We start from the raw sequence: 22173 nt of genomic DNA, 5'->3' as shown, positions 1-22173 counted from the left end.
GATTGTTTCGCTCCACGATCGTTTTCTATTCCGCCCGGACTGGTGTGTGTCATACACACTCGCGCCGGCGCTGCTGGTCCTTGCCGGCGTGCCCCTTCGCCGTTCGAGCCTGCCTGTTGTCCATTGAATCGGATTCATCAGAGTATCAGACACAAGGTCCTGTCCCCCGCCCCCCCTGAGGTTCAGTCGTCAAGATTTCAAATCACAACGAATCAAGGTAAGACCACTCATCGCTGCAAGCCTGGTTTCTGCAAGGATGCAACTCGTGGACCTACCTAGTAAAGTAGTCATGTCAAATTTATTTTTTCTATTTATTAATTTATAAAACAGGGTAAATTATGAGTTGAATAAAGTGTCTAACTGATGATGAAAAGAAGAAGAAAAGACGGTGATTAGATGCAAAAGCTCATACTCGAAAGGTTTCTCAAGATAGATTTGCAGTTAATGAGTCTCAAATAAATTCTAAATTAAACTCCAGTTGCTAATGTTGATTGATTGAAGATTAATTATAAATATATGGTTGAAGATATTATTTGAAAAACCGACAGAGGCATTTTGGTAGAGCTTGAGATTCGTTTTTATTACTTTAGTGCTATATTTATTACTGAATATTGTACGGGATAGCACATTCTAAAACGCATGATTTCTCTTTACTATTTGCTCAGTTCTGGGAAAAAAGGTCTGATTTTGTAAATTGCACCGGGGCCCCAAAATCTTGGAGACAGGGCTGAGTGCCACCAACACAATAGTAAGCTCCTACTCTCTTTGTAGCTATTCTTCGTGTCGCCTCCCCGACAAGTCTCAATCGTCATTGTCATCATCTCGTGCCCTCGTGGTCACTCCATGTGGGGGAGTAGACGAGCCTCTCTTCGTGTGATGATATCCTAGATCAGGAAAAAGAGGATTATGATTCCTTCCACTTGGAAGGCCAGTTCATGCTAGACGGTTAATGTGATTATTATGCACGCTGCTAATATTATTGTTGAATTTTCATGAAATTGCCTGAGCTAAACTTTATCATAGCAATGCTTTTTTTTTTCCTTATCCACGTTTTTGGTTGTCATCCGTTGAGGAGGGCATAATTTATCTCTCCATTTATTTCTTTGATGCTTACGCTTATATGACTACAGTAGTTACACACTGGCAACTTGAAATAATATCATCATTTTGATATCATAATAATCTAATCTTTCATTATTCTCTATAATCATTTAAGTACAAAATGTTAGGTCAAGATGCATATTAGGTAGTCTAAAACGTCATCTGATCATCTAAAGGTGTATATGATGCCCCCCCATAGGGGCTCTCACAGACGTTTGGATTTTGGGCCGTCAGATCGAGCTGATGTGGCGCGATCTCGGCGGTCAATTTCGTCCAGGGCAGCGAGGCCCTCCCGCAGACCCGCATTTTATCCACGGGTCAGGGAAAGCCCGCTCGGCCCAGCCTCTTGCGTCGCGCGTGCCTGCGAGCTGAGGGAAAAGGGCAGTCGCTCCCCTTCTCCTCCTACGGCGCCGCTCGCCGCCCCTCTCCTTCTCCTCCCAGCGCGCCGCCGTCTTGGCCGCCGCCCAGTTCCCTCGCTCACGTAGCCACGCTCACGCCCACGCCCCTCTGTTCCTCCTCTTCCTCGCGAGAGGAATTGCTGTGACGCCTCCATCTCGTTCCTCCTCCTCCTCCTCGCCGCACCTCCTCCTCCCACCTCTCTCCTCCCGTCCTCCCTCTCCCTCATCTCTCTCTGATGGCGGCGGGTCGCCTTGGACGCGAGCGCCGCGCCAGCACGAGCTGGGCGCCGTATTTGGGCGTGGGCATCGCTTAAGGCGCAAGCATGTTGCTGCAGGTGGAGGTACTGACAAGGAGGAGGCAAGGCAGGTGGAGGACGACAGGAAGCACCTATGGCTGACCCGCAAGTAAACTCTCCTGGCCTCTCTCTCCCTCTGTCTCCCGTCTCACCCACCCCTTGGATGCTCATCTGCTTTGCTGCTGCAAAGAGATGTCACCACTTCCTCAGAGAGCTCACTAGGTGTTCGATAAATTGTCTAGATGGGATAATTGGCGGCAGCGGTTTCCCGATGGTGGCCCAGAACCGAGCGTGGCGGCTACGGCCTCCTCTCAGATGGCTTCTTCCCCATTGGCCCGACGACCAAGGGTACTAGCTTGAGGTATGCCAGTTTCCTTGAACCATGGCCGTGGACATGACTAGGTTATGACAACATTATCGGCTGCATCCATTTTCTCTCATCTCTTTCCTTTATTGTCCATTCTGCAGGTTCAGTTGTATGTCTGTCTGCTAATTTGTTCATCATGTTCTACTTATAAATTGCCACGCTGATGCTCATCCAACAACCAACTATATGCCCTGATTTGTCACATTGAATATGCTTTTACTTATAAATAAATGGATCTCTCACAGCTTATTGTGTTTATTGTTTACTGTAGTTAGCTGACTGCTTAGATGTTCAGTTCATATTTCTTACAGTTCGCTAATTCATGAATTTTGCCAGATTATCTCAAGCAGTAATTTTTGAAAGAACAAAATTACTGGGGCCAGAAAGTATCAAGGTATTTATGTTCTTTTGCCAATGTTAGCTATTCTTAGCTGCAATTGTTTAATTTTCGAAAGGGACATTTATGTTTACATGCTAAGCGTATATCCTGTAAAGATTTGTCTTTCTTCCCTTTTTTGACTTTCGATATATAGCTACTCTTTTTAACAATAAGCATGAAAGTATGATTTAGGATAAATTGTTCACTTTCGATTTTTAGACACTCTTTCTTTTCCATTGGATGCAGCAAAAAAATGCAGTATAAGCAATGTGTTCCCTTGCTTTGCCGCATCGTGCCTCTGATGTGTCACACATGGTTTCACGTGTGGTCATAATTCTTATATGTAATTCCCTGGTCACATGATCGCAAAAAACGTGTGTAAATACCATTGGTACAGTCACTAATTATTTTTTCACTAATTCACATGTGAAAAGAATTAATATTGTAATCTGTTGCAATTCTACATGTATTTTTCAGTTTTGCCCCTTTTTGTTTTCCCCGCTATCTTCCAGGTAGCTACATGAGGTTACTTTCTATATTTGTGTGCATGCCCGCTTGGTAGGCTTTCCAAGAAATTGTTGTACTGAAGTGAAGACCTTTCTACCTACTGGTTTGGTAGTTAAGCTACATTTTAGCAAAGAATGAAGAAGAGTGGTCAGAGAAGTGTCACACAGATCATAGATGCAACTCCATCTCAAGAGCAATATCACCTGCATCTTCTTTCATTATTTCTTTTTGTATCATATTTGCTGCATAGCTTTGTTTATAGGAGGCCAAACCCACCCTTTTGTACTTGGTTTTAACTTCATGTATTTGGTTGTTTTGTTCTTATCCAGGTCTGCTAGAAGAATTTACAAATGATTATCTCCTTCGACCTAAAGGGGCTTTTGGCAGACACCTAATGGGGCTTCTGACAGACAAGAAATCCTGTAAAAATCTGAAGACAGGTCATCTAGGCAATGTAACACTTTGTATCACGAGATGTCTCATTTGTCAGATGATTTTTTGATATTTTGTTTGCTTGACAATGTATATGAAACTATGAATGCGAACACTAGCACATATAGTCTTTCTCACCAAAGTGAATTCACTTTGCTGTTGTATTATAAACTTGTCTAACATAATCATCTCATCAGTTCTCCTTTGCAGGCTACTTTGTGCTTTACTCCAGGACCTAATCAAAGCTTGGACGGTAACCAGATCAAAGCGACCAACATGTGCACAGAATGTATGCCAATTTTTTCTATCTGCAGATTACCAAGTTTACCTTTTAATATAAATATTTTGCCTTGCGTTTGTTTTGCAGGCTGTTGTCGTGTTTGGCTCTTGCCGTTTCTTCCTTTACCGTGTGCGGGAGGTGCTGCAGTACATCAAGTAGCTATCCGAGTATCTTTTTTCTTTCACACTTGTCTAATTTCTTTGTACAAAGTTGTTCTATATTTTCTCTTTCTGACATGAATTTATCAATGAAAGGAAGCACCGAGTTCACCAATTAATTTTCTTTGGAGTAATTAACTTGAGAATTTTTTTATGGAAAGAGTTCTAGAAATTTGTTAATGATAATTCCCTATCATAAACAATTGATCTGTTGTTTTTTTTCCTCATTCCTTATGCAGCTACAATATCTTAATCTTTGATTGCTTTCTATTGGTAAAAACTCACGCCTCTTTACACATATTGAAAGCATCTGCAGATCCATGAATACGTCTTCCTTGCGTTTACCAATGGTGTCAGATATGTGATCTGCAAATGTAACACCATCAGATATGATAAATGATTATATGTACATGTTCTGCTGCTTAATTTATATAGTGAAGTCACGTTGGTGTATGTATTATTACTTATCATGGTTCTCTATCTAAACAGAGCCATCTATTTATCAGAATTATCCGTGTTTCCTTTCTTTTTCAATTTATATAATGAAGTCATGTTGGAGTATACACTGGTAATATTGCCGAGAAACAACTATTGATTAGAGATTCAATATGGATTTTGGATCTTTATTGTGTCGGAAAACTGAGCATTCACAGTGATGATTCATCGCTTGCTGTTCAAATCACTAGGAGGTTTTTAGATATTCCATGAAAGATGATGCAACTAAATAAGAAAGAAGTACTGCACATCTTACTTTAGGTTCCATTCACCGGTAAAATTATATAAGGTGATCATCTGTTGTTACTTTTTGTTCCTAGCAAACATGTTTTCGTCTGCTTTCTGTTAACCTCTTGTATTTCTAGAGGTATCGAATCTGCTATGTGGCGTCTGATGGTACTGGTGAAATTGACCTTCGGTTCTTTGAAATTGATCTGGATAATATTCCACTATTTCTTCTTTCTAATGATTTTGATTCCTACTTACAGAACTACAGTCTGAATATGTATTGTTTTTCACTTCAATTTAATTATGCTACTTTGTCTTTCTCTCCGTCTGCATTGTATACTCAAGTCGACACATTTTTTTCTTTCACTATATTTTGAAAACATTGGCGAGCTAAGACTGAAAATTAAACCTGAAACCTTAACAACACGTGTGCTTGTGCTTTATGTACTCGGTTCCTTATTTCTTACAGGTTACTTGTCTTCTCTGTCAGCTTGGTCTGCCTATTGTTAATGGTCTGAGCACTCCGTCTGCCCCATCTACTATGTCTTCGACAGTTAAAACCAGGTTGCTTTCATATTTTGTTTCGAGATTATTTGATCGTTTGGTTGATAGAAGATCAAGAACGGACCTAAGTATTCCAAACTGGCATCCTTCCCTAAACTCAATGACCTAATTGAGAAATCTTCCCTGCATGGGTGTGCCCTTAATGAATTGATCCGTTGTCAGCTATAACGAGATATGGGTCCTTGGTTTTTCCAAGGAAAGCCTGATTGACCATGTAACATGAACATGAACGGTAGTTGCGTAGGACACCCACACTCGATGAAATGGATACCCATTTCTCATCTCATTCAAGTTATGACTTATGAGCACACAGTACGATTTATGCATTTCAGATACTACTGTCAGCTGTTCTGTACTAATTGATGTGTCTTAAATTTTCTGTTCCCAGGACAACTTTCAGAATTAGCTGATCCAGTTCGAGCTCCTGTGATCAAACCAAAACATTTGTCGTCGTGGGAGTATTCCGGATGAACTTCAAGAGTGCCCGTGTTCATCATTCAAAATGCATTCCAGTGGGTCCTCATAATTACCAGGGTGATTGGTTCATTCATCTTCTACTTCTTCGTTTGGTTCTTCAAGTACAATAGGCTGATGCCCCTATAGAGTATAAGCTCTTCATGCAGCAGTCTCAACCTGCTATGGCCTCTGTTAAGGTACCTGATCAAAAGCCTTGAATTCATGTAAATTAACATTCTTTGAAAGGCTTGCAGTGCACCTAGAAGAAAATTAGATGGATATATTTCTCGTAGTTGTAAGTGGGTTACCATAGAAATCTCCATCCTTGCAAATATTTCACCCGATGAATAAAACATATATATTGTTGGGGTTTGCCAGAGATATAAAGGACCACAAATCATTGTAAGGACGTATTTTTTTACTCACTACGCCAAGTATATTATGGATTTCTTCCTATCAATATATATAGAAAAGCTATTTTTACATACCTTATGTGACCACGCTCGGCATTCCAATTGCTTTTACATAAACATTTTGTCATTGCAATGGGGCTATAAACTTTACTCTGTTTTACTTTTTTTCCACGTATGTACATTTTGAGTTATCTACATACATGTTATTGCTGCATTGGTAACTTTGCTTTAGCTGGAAAAAAAGGCTAGCAAAGTATATTCCATTCCGTTGAGCAGAAGAGATCATATTGTTACTGTTTTTGGAGTTGGTTCATAATGGTGTTATTCGTCAATTTATAGACCCTTCTATATTTTCAATAAAGGTTGTATAGAGATTCATGGCTACGTGCATAAGCATAATTCAGTAAGAATTTATCTATTTTCCCTGGAACACTATTGTCCAGCATATACATGTATTTTCTGATTCTAACAAAGATGCATGCTGATCTCTGAAAAGTACAGTATGTATCTTTAATCTTAGAACTGCTGCTGTGTAGCTTGAGTAGTAGGTTGATTTAGGTTTGTACTTCTTTGTAACTGAAACTAATTTACATCTGCATCTTATTAAGTTTGGCCAACTGCCATTTTTTTTTTTAATATTGTAACCCCTGATTTGCCACCATCGTTTGTAAAAATGGACTTTACCAACGTGTGAATATCCACAGATATGTCTACGAAAATTGGAGTATGTGGTTCAGATTTAGTAAGTTCCTTGAATGAAACCTCTTGCCTCACTAAAAGGTCTGATGTGCTACATGAATAATGTGAAATGAAGTCATATATCCGCTGGAATAAAATAGGTGTACCTGTTTTTTGTTTGTTTTTTTAGTACTATTTCACTTCAGTTAGCTGAAAGACAATACGATGAGCAAACTTTCTACCATTTGATTTTGTACTTTCTCGTGTCAATGAGGTGACCGAGTCAACACACTCAGGTTCTTTGTACTTTGTTATTTACTCAGTGTTTTAATGTAGTCAAGTTCTCACATGTCATAAATCCTTTTATATCCACTTTTCTGCAAGGAATGTATGTATTTCCATCGGATGCACTTGGTTTTCTCTTGATAACATTCAATCATTAATGATTTGGCTATTTTTTTTTGGATGTGAAAGCACCTGTTCATTTTTTATCTGTAACTGAACACTGCCTCCTATAGATTTTCGTGTTTGTAATTTCTGGAAATTTGTGTTATCATCAACTATGCTATTGGTGTGTATATTTTCATGGTTTAATCAGCATGAAGAATACCAGTCAAGGAAACAACATAATCCAGTGATCCAAGCCTTTCGAACTCGGACACAGCACTACCCAGTAGAGAACCAGCAAATTGAGAACCAGTGAACAAGATGCTAAATACTGTAGCCTGCAAGATCTTTGGAAAAAATATTGTTAGCTTGAAAGAAACAACAAAGAATTTATGACATCAGCGTAACTGCTTCAGTGTGGGTAGACTGAACTCTTTTGAAATGCAGCACGAGATTTCTTTGGGATATACCACCACTACATCTGAGAACAACTGCCGATGATGTCCTTGATCATAAGATTATCCCCAGAAATGAAGGATCAATTGCAGTTTCTACTATACGGTCTATTTGGAAGCTACACACATGGTGAATTGCAGTACCAGCTGAGTTCCAATTCCTTTCCGAAGGCGGCCTAAACTGTCTGTGGGTTAATTAATATCAATTTGGATGTCGCCTTACCGGATCTGGTACAGTGTCAAGGGGTAATTATCTGGTGGCAAGCTGCATGCAGTATTCAGGTATCACAAGTCCTGTTGTAGCTGAAACTCGTGCACGTAGAGATGCAGTTTTGCTAGCTATGTGGAGGAACTATCAACGAGGAACTACCCAATGGCAGTCCAGACAGGGATGGGAGGCTGAAGGAGGCCAGGTCTTGCGTGAGATGGAAATGATCGTCTCAAACGTTCAGGATTTTTTTTATCTTCTGTATCATGAAGGCTGAAGGAAACACCATCATTTGAAAAGCTTTGAAATCATGCTACAAGTATTAAAGGCTTTCTTAGATTGATGGTTTAGGTTAACTTTATTTAGTTATTTAGGACCAACTGCGATATTCAGTATGTATCCTGAAATGTTATTGTTCCATTGATTTGTGGTGCGTTTGTGCCTGCTATACTATCCTACGGAGTACTATTTATCTTTTATTGTATCTATTATACCTCTAGATCGATTATAGCTCTAACAGTGCCTGCTCTAGAGTTATGTGGAAATTTTGCTGAGTTTCACTTGTTTTCCTACTATTTACATTTTTTGGCAAGTTTGTTCCAAAGTGGAAGGCCTGTGGCCTAAGACCGCCCTGGTTTTGCTCAGTTATGTTGTTGTTGGATTTATATATTTCCTTTGGTTGTTTGTATTGAACACTTCTATTTTCAATATTTTTTTGTGCAGCGAGCAGGATTTAGAAAAAAAGATTGAACATCTTTGACCTACATCTTCTTCTATTTCCTCATTGACCCTGTGGCTCGGAGTTGTTGTCTTGAGCCGATTGAGAATGAGGATGAGCTATTGCTAAACTTAGAATCAAGATCATCTCCCTAAAAATCGTTGTGCACTCCTTAAGCACCAGTAGGGTTGCTTATAGGCCACTTGACTCGGCTATTTATATCTTATATGACACACCATGTGTTATCACCCCTGTTTAAGAATTTTTCTTTGTTGTTTCTACAAAAGGCCAAGGTCCACACTTATTTTTTAATAGTGTTATTATACAAAATATAAACATATGCGAGAGCCACGGGTGCATGCACACCTCTAAATCTCATTTCAAACTTGGGTCTTGACGCTGTGATCATCCATTTGGTAACAACTATTGTTTTACCTTTTGAATATAATCGGTTAATTAAGCTAAATTAACGGGGTCGTGCGCCAAGGCGCACATCTAAATCTAGTATACTTAATACAGGGCGAAAGGCGTAGTAGATTATGAGCAGACAAATGTCTCAAGTTACTCACTGTTGTTCTCAAGCTAGGCAGCGCTTGATGATAAATTATTAAAGTATTAAACTACTACGCCGATCTGCTCAGGTCCCAGCAACAACTCATCGTTGCTCCTTTGGTCAATTTACATACACAGCTGCTTGGTCCATTTACATTGAGAACTATCATTTCAGATCCACACAAAAAAAAGTAGGGGCAAATCCGTTTGCATACGCAGCTGCTTGGTCCACTTACATTGAGTACTATGTCCAATCTCCCGTTGCAGCGGAGGTGGCGCTTCAGCTGGGAGTCCAGCGCGACCTTTATCGTCAACGAGCTGTAATGCATTTTTTTTCCCGATGGCCTTGAGTGTTAAGTTTAGGAATTCTGTTACTGGGGTTCTGCTCGGATGATATCCCGAGCCCTGGATGTTTGTATTTATATTGGAAAGCCCGAGCCCAACACTCCTAGGGACCCGATTACTTTTCTGTTTTCTGTTTAGGAACCCGATTGCTTTTCTATTTTGTAGTTTGAGACCCGATTGCTTTTTATTTTTTTGTGGCATGGCTCAAGTCATACATGACAACCAAACATCATCTCAACTGGCTCAACTCATACAACCTACCAAACATAACACAATAATACACACTTGTATATGGTTGACATAGTTGGATTCAACTTGTATGAGGTCAGATAGCCCAACCGGGCTACCAAACCCACCCATAATAGTAGATCGATCTCGGGAAGCATAGGATGAACGTGCAACGTGTCTGGAAAATGCCACACGTAGCTGGTTAGGGCGCGTTTGGTAGCCTGCATGCCCCTTGGCTCGCATCGGCCCAGCTTTTTTCCCGTTTGGTTACGTGGGCGATGTTGCGTTCTTGCAGGAACCGCTTCTCAAAGCACTCTCGGACCAGGCCCTGGAGGAACGCCCGATTCAACCGTTTCTACCGAGCCACCCCGTTTCTGCAGAAGTGGAGAACGCAACTGAAAGGATCGTATGCCGCACCTAGAGGGGGGGGGGGTGAATAGGTGCTAACCAATTTTTAGTTCTTTTTCAATTTAGGCTTGACACAAAGGTAAATTCTCTAGATATGCAACTAAGTGAATTTACCTAGATGACAAGGTTATCAACTAAGCAAGATATAGCTACGCAATATATAGGAGATAGAATGGGATAGAGGTAACCGAGAGTGGAGCACGCGATGACACGGAGATGATTCCCGTAGTTCCCTTCCTTTGCAAGAAGGTACGTCTACGTTTGGAGGAGTGTGGTTGCTACGCAAGCCAAACCAACAGCCACGAAGGCTTCACTCAGATCTCCTGTGAGCAACGCCACGAAGGCCTAGCCCACTTCCACTAAGGGATTTCCTCGAGGCGGAAACCGGGCCTTTACAAGGTTCTTGGGGCACACATCCACAACCGAATTGGAGGCTCCCAAATCTGTAACAATACAACAATCAACAACAACACATCAACACAAATCAACTAGGGAACCAAATAGGAACACTAGCATGAGGTCCCTCAAACCAATGAGGGGGAAATGAAAATCGCTTCGGTGAGGATGTAGATCGGTGGCTTCTCCTTCGAATCTCCAAAGATCAAGAGCTTTGGTTGGGGGAGGAAGGAGATCTTGCAAATCTTGTATTTCTTGTGGTGGCTCTAATGGAGGTGAAGCTTGGCAGATTTCTTGTGCAATGATTGAGCAACTTGTCCCTTTGGAGAAGAAACCTATTTATATGATTGGAGCTCTCAGATCTGACCGTTTGGACCATTTCTCGTAACACCGGAAGTTCCGACCAGGATGGCCGGAAGTTCCGGCTGGCACCGGAAGTACCGGCCAGGGGAGCCGGAACTTCCGCCAGGAAGATTCTTCCTCAGATGACCTGGTCAACAAAAGATTGGGCGGAACTAGGGCGGAACTTCCGGTGACCGGAAGTTCCGGCCAAGTTCCGGAATTGCCCGAAAACCTTACAGGACTATACTGAGCCACAATTCCACATTTCCGGAACTTGCCCGGAAGTTGGGCGGAAGTTCCGCTGACCGGAACTTCCGGCCACTCGCGCCGGAACTTCCGGCCAGGGAACAAAAACCGCAATGAAAACTACGCTGGCAGGGCTTCTGCAGAACATACCAGGGCGGAAGTTCCGCCTGCTGGGGCCGGAACTTCCGCGAGAGATAAAAACCCTTCAGATCACCAGAACTGGCAGACCATCTCGCTGAGCAAAAATATATTTCGAACACTTGTACCTGTCTACATCAACACACATAAATATATACCTAGTGTTGACATCAAACACACAAAACCCAAAAGGGCGGGAAATGTTCTTTCAATCTCCCCCTTTTTGGTGTTTGATGACAACACAAGTATTTGCAAGGAATGAAGTATGTAAACCAACAATGTGCAAGATGTAGAGGAGCTCCCCCTAGATATGGGCATTGGTACAAAAGAAGCTCCCCCTATATCTTGCAACCGTCTTCCATGGGTTAGCAATAAGATCATGCACAATACAATATAGTGATAAGCATATGGATAATAAGATCATGCACACATAGATAACCATGGAAGACTCACATACGGAGTTTACCATACACATAGATAAGGTTCCAAACACATAGATAGAGTTTACAAGCCAAATAAACTAGGACACAGTTCGACACCACAAGATAAATAGAATCACAAGCGATAAAAATCAAAGCCAACACGAGCTTGTGACTCCCCCATGCAAATACCCAACGGAGAGCAACCTAATAAGGTTCTCACTCTCCCCCTTTGGCACCAAGGCACCAAAAAGGGAAAGGAGAAACTACACGTCCCAAGGTTCGGCGTTAGCCCAGCCGGGAGGGAGGTTCGATGAAGCTCCGGGGTAGGGAGGAGTGTGCGGGGGAGACTCAATCTCAAGACCATCTGGAGGGAGAGGCATGCCATACTGAGAGACCCACTCCTCCTCCGGAGTGATGTTCTCCTCGGATCCGGGAGGAGACACATCCACCGCAAGAGCCCTCATGATGCTCTTCTGACGAATCCGAGACTTCTTGGCTTCTGCATGCTGCTGATACTGACAGTGGTTGACTGCAGAGGTGAGGCAAAAGATCTGTCTCATGCGGCGAGCAAGCTTAGAAGCCCAGCTTGGTGGCTTCTCATCCATGGGAGTAACATCTTCTATCGGAGAGTTGTGGCGCTTGGTCCTCAAAACCTTCACTTCATGGGATGTGACACTGAGGGGAATGGAGTGAATGAGGGAGCTCTCATAAGTACTAACCCAAGTGTCCTCAATGAGCTTCATAATGTATGGGGCAAACGCGGGAAGCTTCTTCTCCATCACACATGACCACATCTCATGATAGATGTAGTCCATCACATCAAGCCTCTCACCGGTGCCCCTCTTAGCAAAAGAGTTTGCCATTAGATCCACTTCATAGAGATGTAGCTCATCAAGGTTGCCACCCTTTGGTCCAATGGTTTCCCGGTAGACTCTAAGCATAATGTCCCAAGTTGGGAGAAGATCCGCACTCTTGCCCGGAATACCCCAACCTTTGATGTAGAGGGGATCCAAGACTTCTCTTGTTTGAGCAAAGGAGCTATCATGGCACCTCCAACCATTTGCATCTATGCCCGGGAGTCGAGGGTATCCAAGGGCACTTCCAAACTTAGCCAAGTTAGACTCAAGTAGCCTTTCATGAGACATCCATCGGAAGGTTTTAGCTTCATCCGATTGAAAATGGACGGTGGCATAGAATTGATGAATCAACCCGACATCATAGTCCTTGTTGAGCTCCATAATGGGGTAGAGCCCAAACTCTCCACACATAGCATAGGCTTCTTCAAAGTACCTAGAAGCGGCCATCTTCCCGGTGTCAATGGCATGTTGCGGGGCTACCCCCTTCTTGAATGGCACATACACCTCATAGAAAATCTCCTCTTGAGTCTTGTTGTGAAACCGCTTATCCCCAACCCTATTGTTCCGAGGGGTGAGGTAAGGGTTCATGTCACGGAGCTCCTTGTACTCAAGATATAGCATGTTCTTCACGGATACATGGACATTCTTGCCACGAACAGCGGATGTCTTTTGCCTTTGAGAAGATTGCTGACGAGCGGTGAGCTTGGATGGCCTAGTTTGCTCAAGTTCTTCCTCAATCTCGTCCACGGGACCTTTGTTCCTCTTCTTGGAAGGACCTGGGATGGAATCAACATGATAGGAATGATAAATGAGTGCACACTAGCAAGGAAGCCAAAAACCAGAGCCTGCACAAGATATTGAGTAACAGCAGAAAAATTCGCCAGGCCGGAAGTTCCGGTGAGAACCGGCGGAAGTTCCGCCCGCGGTGGAAGTTCCGGCCTTTGGAGCCGGAACATCCGGCTGTTCGAAAAACATCACAGATTCTCACCAGATCTGTGGCAATGGTTCGTCTAACAGCATTACAACAACATCATATGCATGATCTAGTCAAGGAAAGGCATCTAGAGAAGATCTACCATAGCATTGCCTAGAGTATGCCCTATTGTTCATCTAGTGAGGTCTACCCACACATAGAGAGGGAGAGGGCACAAACCGGGCGGAGCCATGGAGGAGAAGAGGGAGGAGATGCCGATCCACGGAGCCGATCCGGCGGGGGTCGCCGGAGAAGAGAGATCCGGCCCGAGGAAGCTGCAGTCGCCTTACGGGAGAGAGAGAGAGACTAGATCTTGGATGGATTGAAGTGGGAGGCAGAAACTGCTCCCTCCCCGACCCCGGACAGATAAGTGAAAAAATCTTAAGGGCGGAAGTTCCGCTCGTAGGAGCCGGAACTTCCGGCCCCCCAAAATTTTCACCAACAGGAACAGCGACAGCAGACAGGTGCTGGCCAGAAGGATCAGGCCGGAACTTCCGGTCGAAACGGCCGGAACTTCCGGTCGGACTGAAAACAGGGCCAGACACGATTTTTGACAGAGAATGTGGTGTACTCGGAGAGGGAAAAAGGTATGGCTTAGATGAGATAGGCTTAGGACAGATGAGCCAAACTGTGAGATGGTACATGATCACTCATTTTCGCAAATAAAATGCAAATGAAGGCCAAAAATGAGTGATTTCCCATAAACAAGGAGATGTCAATAAAACTCAATGAAGATCCGAATAACTCCAACTCTTCACAAAGAAGAGTGTGGTGGCCTAGGCCACCATATATGAGTGTTATGGTATGGCACCGCGAAGATATATCTTGGGTCCAAACCAATACTCATCATTGAAGCTCACATATCAACACATGATATAAAGAGAATGATTTCTTAATGTTGGCATTATGGGGGGAGGGATAGCTCAATAATTTAAACCGCACTCCCCCTATTTCCATGCCCACCTCTAAACCAAATAAAGTTTTGAGACAAAGGTGTGTTTGCAAGATGGTCAAGCTATACTCCTTGAATCAATGATATTTAGCTCATTCGTCAAATAAGAGAACCTTGCTTCATCAAGAGGCTTCGTGAATATATCGGCAAGTTGATCTTTGGTAGGAACATAGATAAGCTCAATATCACCACGGGCAACATGATCCCTAATGAAATGATTCTGGATCTCAATATGCTTCGTTCTTGAATGTTGCACCGGATTATAGGCAATCTTGATGGCACTTTCATTGTCACATAATAGAGGCACTTTGTCACAAATGACACCGTATTCCTTTAAAGTTTGCCTCATCCATAACAATTGAGTGCATCCACTTGCGGCGCAACATATTCGGCTTCGGCGGTGGAGAGAGATATGCAATTTTGCTTCTTAGAAGACCAACACACCAAGGACCTACCAAGGAATTGGCAAGCCCCGGAAGTTGATTTCCTATCATCCTTGTCACCCGCCCAATCCGCATCGGTATATCCATTGAGAATAAAACTTGAGCCTTTGGGGTACCAAATACCATATCTTGGGGTATCAACCAAATATCGAAAGATTCTTTTGAGAGCCATCATGTGGCTCTCCTTAGGAGAAGCTTGATACCTTGCACACACACCAACACTCAACACTATGTCCGGTCTAGATGCACAATGGTAAAGCAAGGATCCAATCATGGAGCGATATACCTTTTGATCCACCTCTTTACCATTGGGATCTAGTGCAAGATGACATTTGGTGACCATAGGAGTGGCCACACCCTTCAACTCGGTCATCTTGAACCTCTTGAGCATGTCTTGGAGATATTTTGCTTGATTGATGAAGGTTCCTTCTCTCAATTGCTTGATCTCAAAACCAAGGAAGAACTTCATCTCTCCCATCATAGACATCTCAAACCTATCGGTCATAAGCTTTGAAAATTCATCATTGAAAGCTTTGTTAGTAGAACCAAAGATAATATCATCAACATATAATTGGCAAACGAAAAGCTCCCCATTGACCCTCTTAGTAAAAAAGAGTGGGATCGATTAGCCCAACATCAAATCCACGGTCTACCAACAATTCTTTAAGGTGCTCGTACCAAGCTCTAGGAGCTTGTTTGAGACCATAGAGTGCTTTATCAAGCTTGTAGACATGGTTAGGAAAGTTGAGATCCTCAAACCCCGGGGGTTGCTTAACATAAACCTCTTCATGCAATGGACCATTAAGAAATGCACTTTTCACATCCATTTGTTGTAACTTAAATTTATGATGCGATGCATAAGCAAGAAGGATACGGATGGACTCAAGGCGAGCCACGGGAGCATAGGTTTCTCCAAAGTCAATTCCCTCAACTTGAGAGAACCCTTGAGCCACCAATCTTGCCTTGTTCCTCACAACATTTCCAAACTCATCTTGCTTGTTCTTGAAAATCCATTTAGTGCCTATCACATTGCGGCCCTCCTTTGGCTTCTCTACTAAGGTCCACACTTTGTTGCGCTTGAAGTTGTTGAGTTCCTCGTGCATAGCTTCCAACCAATCCGAATCTTCAAGGGCTTCAAATACTTTCTTGGGTTCCACTAAGGAGATATAAGCATGATGATTGCTAAAGTTAGCCAATTGCCTTCTTGTGGAAACTTTTGCCCTTACATCACCAAGAACCTTGTCATGTGTGTGTTCAAGACGCTCAAGTTGCCTTTCTCTTCTTGCTAGTCGACGGGTCTCGATCTCCTCCTTGGTTCTTCTTGGCCTTGGAGGTGTCACTTGATCAACTTGATCATTTGGGTCCCCGTCTTGACCTTCAACTTGAGCTTCCTCAATTACTTGAGGTTGCTCATCCTCATGTGCTTGATCTTGGACATTATCCGGTGAGAGTAGAATGTTGAAAGGATATTCATCGGATCCATCATGAATCTGTGGTTGATCTTGTCCTTGATCTTGTCCTTGATCTTGCACACAAGAGGGAGGGTTTTGTTCTTGTTCTTGGGTTGGTGCATTATTTGCTTCAAGAGATGGGGTTTGTTGATGTTGAGAAGATGAGGGCTCCACCGTGGTAGAGCATAGTCCTTCCCGAGACGCCACACCGTGTCCCTCAATGGGGCGGAAAAATCCCACACCCATTCTTCACTACAAGAAAAGTTGCCATGGCCGACGAAGTTGAAGTCGCGCCGTGGTTGCTGGTGTACCATGGCCGACGATTTTGGGTCCCTCCGTGGTGCATGTCAAAACTTTTTTTTTCTCATTTTTGAGGCCACCTAGCCCGACGAAAGCGGCCAAAACGTCGCGTATGGTGGCCCGGGACGTGGTGCATCTCGAAATCTCGGGTTCGCCGGCCGAGTCAACGCAAATCCGCACCGCCGAGGGATGTAGGGCCCAAATGGCAGCCTCTCTGGCATTGTTTTTTTTCTCGATCGCGCCATCTCGTTCAACGTTCTCCGATCGAGCCGTTTACGATGCAGGATCATGGGTCCCGCATGTCATCCTCTATGAACCAAAATTCTTTCTATTCTTGGATTTTTTGACCCCACGATTTACGGCTACTTCCTTTTTCTTTTGATCCCTTGCCGCCTTGGAAACGTTGAGACCGCCGCTGCTAAATGGGACCCGCATGTCATCCTCTATGTGCAATCAACTTTCTTTTCTTGGAGTTTTTTTTGGCACCTCATATTTGGTCACTTGCCTTTTTTTTCGATCCCCTGCCGCCTCTCAAACGGTGATACCGCTGCTGCTAAATGGGACCCGCATGTCATCCTCTATGTACTATAAAACTTTCTTTTCTTGGATTTTTTTGGCACCTCATATTTGGTCACTTGCCTTTTCTTTCGATCCCTGCCGCCTCTCAAACGGTGATACCGCTGCTTGCTAAATGGGACCCGCATGTCATCCTCTATGTACTATAAAACTTTCTTTTCTTGGATTTTTTTGGCACCTCATATTTGGTCACTTGCCTTTTTCTTTCGATCCCTGCCGCCTCTCAAACGGTGATACCGCTGCTGCTAACTTGGGACCCGCATGTCATCCTCTATGTACTATAAAACTTTCTTTTCTTGAATTATTTTTGGCACCTCATATTTGGTCACTTACCTTTTTCTTTCGATCCCCTGCCGCCCCTCAAACGGTGATACCGCTGTTTGCTAAATGGGACCCGCATGTCATCCTCTATGTACTATAAAACTTTCTTTTCTTGAATTATTTTTGGCTCCTCATATTTTTTCACTTGCCTTTTTCTTTCGATCTCATGCCACGTTTGAAACGTTGAGGAACCTGCAGGCTCATGGGACCCGCATGTCATCCTCTATGTACTATAAAAGTTCATTTTCTTGGTTTTTTTTTACCCTCTGATTTTTGGCAATTTCTTTTTTCTTTTGATCCCCTGCCGCCTCTCAAACGGTGATACCGCTGCTGCTAAATGGGACCCGCATGTCATCCTCTATGTACTATAAAACTTTCTTTTCTTGGATTATTTTTGGCACCTCATATTCGTTCACTTGCCTTTTCTTTCGATCCCTGCCGCCTCTCAAACAGTGAGACCGCTGCTACTAAATGGGACCCGCATGTCATCCTCTATGAGCAATCAACTTTATTTTCTTGGAGTTTTTTTTGGCACCTCATATTTGGGCACTTGCCTTTTTCTTTCGATCTCATGCCACGTTTGAAACGTTGAGGAACCTGCAGGCTCATGGGACCCGCATGTCATCCTCTATGTACTATAAAAGTTCATTTTCTTGGTTTTTTTCACCCTCTGATTTTTGGCAATTTCTTTTTTCTTTTGAACCCCTGCCGCCTCTCAAACGGTGATACCGCTGCTGCTAAATGGGACCCACATGTCATCCTCTATGTACAATAAAGTTTCTTTTCTTGGATTATCTTTTGCTCCTGATATTTTGTCACTTGCCTTTTTCTTTCGATCTCATCCGCCTTTGAAACGTTGAGTAAGCTGCTGGCTCATGGGTCCCGCATGTCATCCTCTACGAACAATAAAAGTTTCCTTTCTTGGAGTTATTTTTGACCCCTAATTTCTGGCTATTTGCCTTTTTCTTTTGATCTCCGGCCCCTTTGAAACGATGAGGACGCTGTTGGCAGGTCGGTCCCACAAGTCATCCTCTATGAACAATAAAAGTTTCCTTTGATGGATTTTTTTTGAACCCCTAATTAATTTCTGGATATTTCCTTTTTTTCTTTGATCCCCTGCCGCCTTGGAATCGTTGAGGATGCTTTCGCCTCATGGGTCCCGCATGTCATCCTCTCAGAACGGTAAATGTTTCTTTTCTTGGATATTGTTTACCAAATGATTTTTGGCTTATTTTTTCTTTCAATATCCTGCCGCCTTTAAAACGTTGAGGACGCTGCTGGCTCACGGGTCCCACATTTCAGCCTCTATGAACAATAAACGCTGAGGATGTTGCTGCCTCATGGGTCCCGCATGTCATCCTCTCAGAACGAAAATGTTTCTTTTCTTGGATTTTTTACCAACAGATTTTTGGTTTATTTTTTCTTTCCATCCCATGCCGCCTTTAAAACGACGCTGTGGCTCATGGGTCCCCGATGTCGACCTCCCCGTACAAGAAACATGTGATATCTTGATTATTTTGCAGACAATAAACGATTGTATTGCGCTCGAGCTATTTCAACGGATAAATTAAATATTTATTTTTACATAAACAAATTTATATGCTGAATCTCCTTGTTTTTGTTTTTGCGAAGCATAGGACTTTCCTTTTTTTTTTAGAAAAATCCGAACTATCCTGTTTTGGAGTGGGCTGAAATTGTACGAGTCAAAAGGCCCAGCAGGATAGTTCGAATGCCCAGATGTCCACATGCAGCCCAATTGAAATCGTTCTTTTTTTGGAATTTTTTCACCCCCTGATTTCTGGCTACTTCATTTTTCTTTTGGTCCTGTGCCGCCTTGGAAACGTTGAGACCGCTGCTGCAAAATGGGACCCGCATGTCATCCTCTATGTACAGTAAAATTTCTTTTCTTAGATTATTTTTGGCTCCTGATATTTGGTCACTTGCCTTTTTCTTTCGATCCCGTGCAGCCTCTCAAACGGTGATACCGCTGCTGCTAAATGGGACCCGCATGTCATACTCTATGTACAATCAAGTTTCTTTTCTTGAATTATTTTTGGATCCTGATATTTTGTCACTTGCCTTTTTCTTTCGATCTGTTGCCTCGTTTGAAACGTTGATTAAGCTGCTGCAAAATGGGACCCGCATGTCATCCTCTATGTACTATAAAAGTTCATTTTCTTGGTTTTTTTTTCACCCTCTGATTTTCGGCTATTTCCTTTTTCTTTTGATCCCCTGCCGCCTTTGAAACGTTGAGGACTCTGCTGGCTCATCGATAAAACTTTCCTTTCTTGGAGTTTTTTTACCCCCTAATTTCTGGCTACTTTCTTTTTCTTTTGATCTCAAGCCACATTTGAAACGTTGAGACCGCTACTGCTAAATGGGACCCGCATGTCATCCTCTATGTACAATAAAGTTTTCTTTTCTTGGATTATCTTTGTCTCCTGATATTTTGTCACTTGCCTTTTTCTTTCGATCTCATGCCGCCTTTGAAACGTTGAGTAAGCTGCTGGCTCATGGGTCCCGCATGTCATCCTCTACGAACAATAAAAGTTTCCTTTCTTGGAGTTATTTTTGAACCCTAATTTCTGGCTACTTCCTTTTTCTTTTGATCCCGTGCCGCCTTGGAAACGTTGAGACCGCTGCTGCTAAATGGGTCCCGCATGTCATCCTCTATGAACAATAAACACTTCCTTTCTTGGAGTTATTTTGTACCCCTAATTTCTGGCTATTTGCCTTTTTCTTTTGATCCCCTGCCGCCTTTGAAACGTTGAAGACTTTGCTGGCTCATGGGTCCCACATGTCAGCCTCTATGAACAATAAACACTTCCTTTCTTGGAGTTATTTTGTACCCATAATTTACGGCTATTTGCCTTTTTTCTTTCGATCCCCGATCGCCTTCTAAACGTAGAGGACGCTGCTGGCTCGTGGGTCCCAGATGTCAGCCTCCATGGACAATAAACCTCTCCTTTGTTGGATTTATTTTTCACCCTCTGATTTTGGCTATTTCCTTTTTCTTTTGATCCACTGTCGCCTTGGAAACATTGAGTAAGCTGTTGACACATGGGGCCCGCATGTCATCCTCTATGTACAATCAACTTGCAAGATCTTCGAGCGAAAGAGCTTGTATTAGTGGGACCCATATGTCAACCTCTATGTACAATAAAAGTTTCCTTTCTTGGATTATTTTTAGCTCCTGATATTCGGTCACTTTCCTTTTTCTTTCGATCTCAAGCCGCCTCTGAAATGTTGAGTAAGGTGCTGGCTCATGGGACCCACATGTCATCCTCTATGTACAATAAAGTTCCTTTTCTTGGATTTTTTTTACCCCTGATTTTTGGTCACTTGCTTTGACGCTGCTGGCTCATGGGTCCCACATGTCAGCATCTATGAACAATAAACCTTTCCTTTGTTGGATTTATTGTTTACCCCTAATTTCTGGCTATTTGCCTTTTTCTTTTGATCCCCACCGGCCTTTGAAAACGTTGAGGAACCTGCTGGCTCATGGGACCCGCATGTCATCCTCTATGTACTATAAAATTTCTTTTCTTGTTTTTTTTCACCTCTGATTTTTGGCTATTTCCTTTTTCTTTTGATCCCCTGCCGCCTTGGAAACGTTGAGTAAGCTGCTGACTCATGGGACCCGCATGTCATCCTCTATGTACAATCAACTTTCTTTTTTTGGAGTTTTTTTACCCCCTAATTTCTGGCTACTTTCTTTTTCTTTTGATCTCAAACCGCATTTGAAACGCTGAAACCGCTGCTGCAAAATGGGACCCGCATGTCATCCTCTATGTACAATAAGTTTCATTTCTTGGATTATTTTTGGCTCCTGATATTTGGTCACTTGCCTTTTTCTTCCGATCTCATGCCGCCTTTGAAACGTTGAGTAAGCTGCTGGCTCATGGGTCCCGCATGTCATCCTCTACGAACAATAAAAGTTACATTTCTTGGAGTTATTTTTGACCCCTAATTTCTGGCTACTTCCTTTTTTCTTTTGATCCACTGCCGCCTTTGAAACGGTGAGGATTCTGCAGACTAATACAAGCTTTTTCTCTCCAAGATCTTGCAAGTTGATAGACTAAATCATGGAATTATTTGGATATGTTTTAAATTTCAAATCCACTTTATGAATTATTAAAAATACCGTTATCCACGTGGGTATGGAGCGAACAAGGATTTTCATATTGGGCATGAGCAGTTTCAAAAATTGGAATCCAATAATTCAAAATAAATAAAAACAACTTTTATGTAGAATCTCCGCGTTTTTTTTCTTTTGCCATTCATAGGATCTGTGTTTCATTAGAAAAGGGCCGAAATTGCATGAGCGAGAAGGCCCATTTGTAGTTATTGGGCTTCGACAGCCGGAGCAAGTAGGCCGAGAGCAATTACCATGTAGATGGCCGTTGGCAACCCAAAGTGAAATATTGGGCCCAACAGGGGAAGGCTGAACAAGACTATTTACTAATTGGAAGGTGGTACATGGCGTAATCCTGCCAAAAAAAAAGATGGACACGGGTTGCTGAAATTTGCCCATCTGCGCCTAATATCGCCGCCGCGGCTCCGCTTCCGCCGCCGCCGCCATGCCTCGTCTCGCGTCGAGCTCGTGGTACTGCCGCGTCTCGGGCACGGGGTACCGCGGCGTCCGCGCGCGCCCCAAAGGTACATATTACGGAGATACGTGACGGCGGCGAGCGCATCGGCCT

General features: G+C 43.0%; 1 protein-coding gene across 9 annotated transcripts; it reads left to right on the top strand.

Moving 5' to 3' along the window:
• The first annotated feature begins 1447 nt into the window (after positions 1-1447).
• LOC127297167 (uncharacterized) lies at positions 1448-8362 on the top strand. 9 transcript variants are annotated; one of them, XR_011744095.1, is made up of 9 exons: positions 1448-1904; positions 2038-2156; positions 2499-2556; positions 3378-3502; positions 3691-3769; positions 3848-3927; positions 5132-5205; positions 5594-5858; positions 7587-8362. XR_011744095.1 is itself a non-coding variant. In XM_071819508.1 (8 exons), the coding sequence occupies exons 4-7, from the start codon at positions 3443-3445 to the stop codon at positions 5157-5159; spliced, it is 234 nt and encodes a 77-aa protein (XP_071675609.1). In that variant the 5' UTR covers positions 1448-1904; positions 2038-2156; positions 2499-2556; positions 3378-3442; the 3' UTR covers positions 5160-5205; positions 5594-8362. The 9 variants fall into 9 exon arrangements, 4 of the variants coding, with proteins under 4 accessions (XP_071675609.1, XP_071675608.1, XP_071675605.1 ...); XR_011744094.1 differs by having other exon boundaries at positions 7351-8362; XM_071819508.1 differs by having other exon boundaries at positions 3378-3488; positions 3678-3769; positions 3848-3915; positions 5594-8362.
• The last annotated feature ends 13811 nt before the right edge of the window (positions 8363-22173 follow it).

This window comes from Lolium perenne, chromosome 4 (genome assembly GCF_019359855.2).
Source record: "Lolium perenne isolate Kyuss_39 chromosome 4, Kyuss_2.0, whole genome shotgun sequence".
Classification (NCBI taxonomy): Eukaryota; Viridiplantae; Streptophyta; class Magnoliopsida; order Poales; family Poaceae; genus Lolium; species Lolium perenne.
The sequence above is the reverse complement of the archived record's forward strand: the minus strand, read 5'-3'. Positions and strand labels throughout refer to the sequence as shown.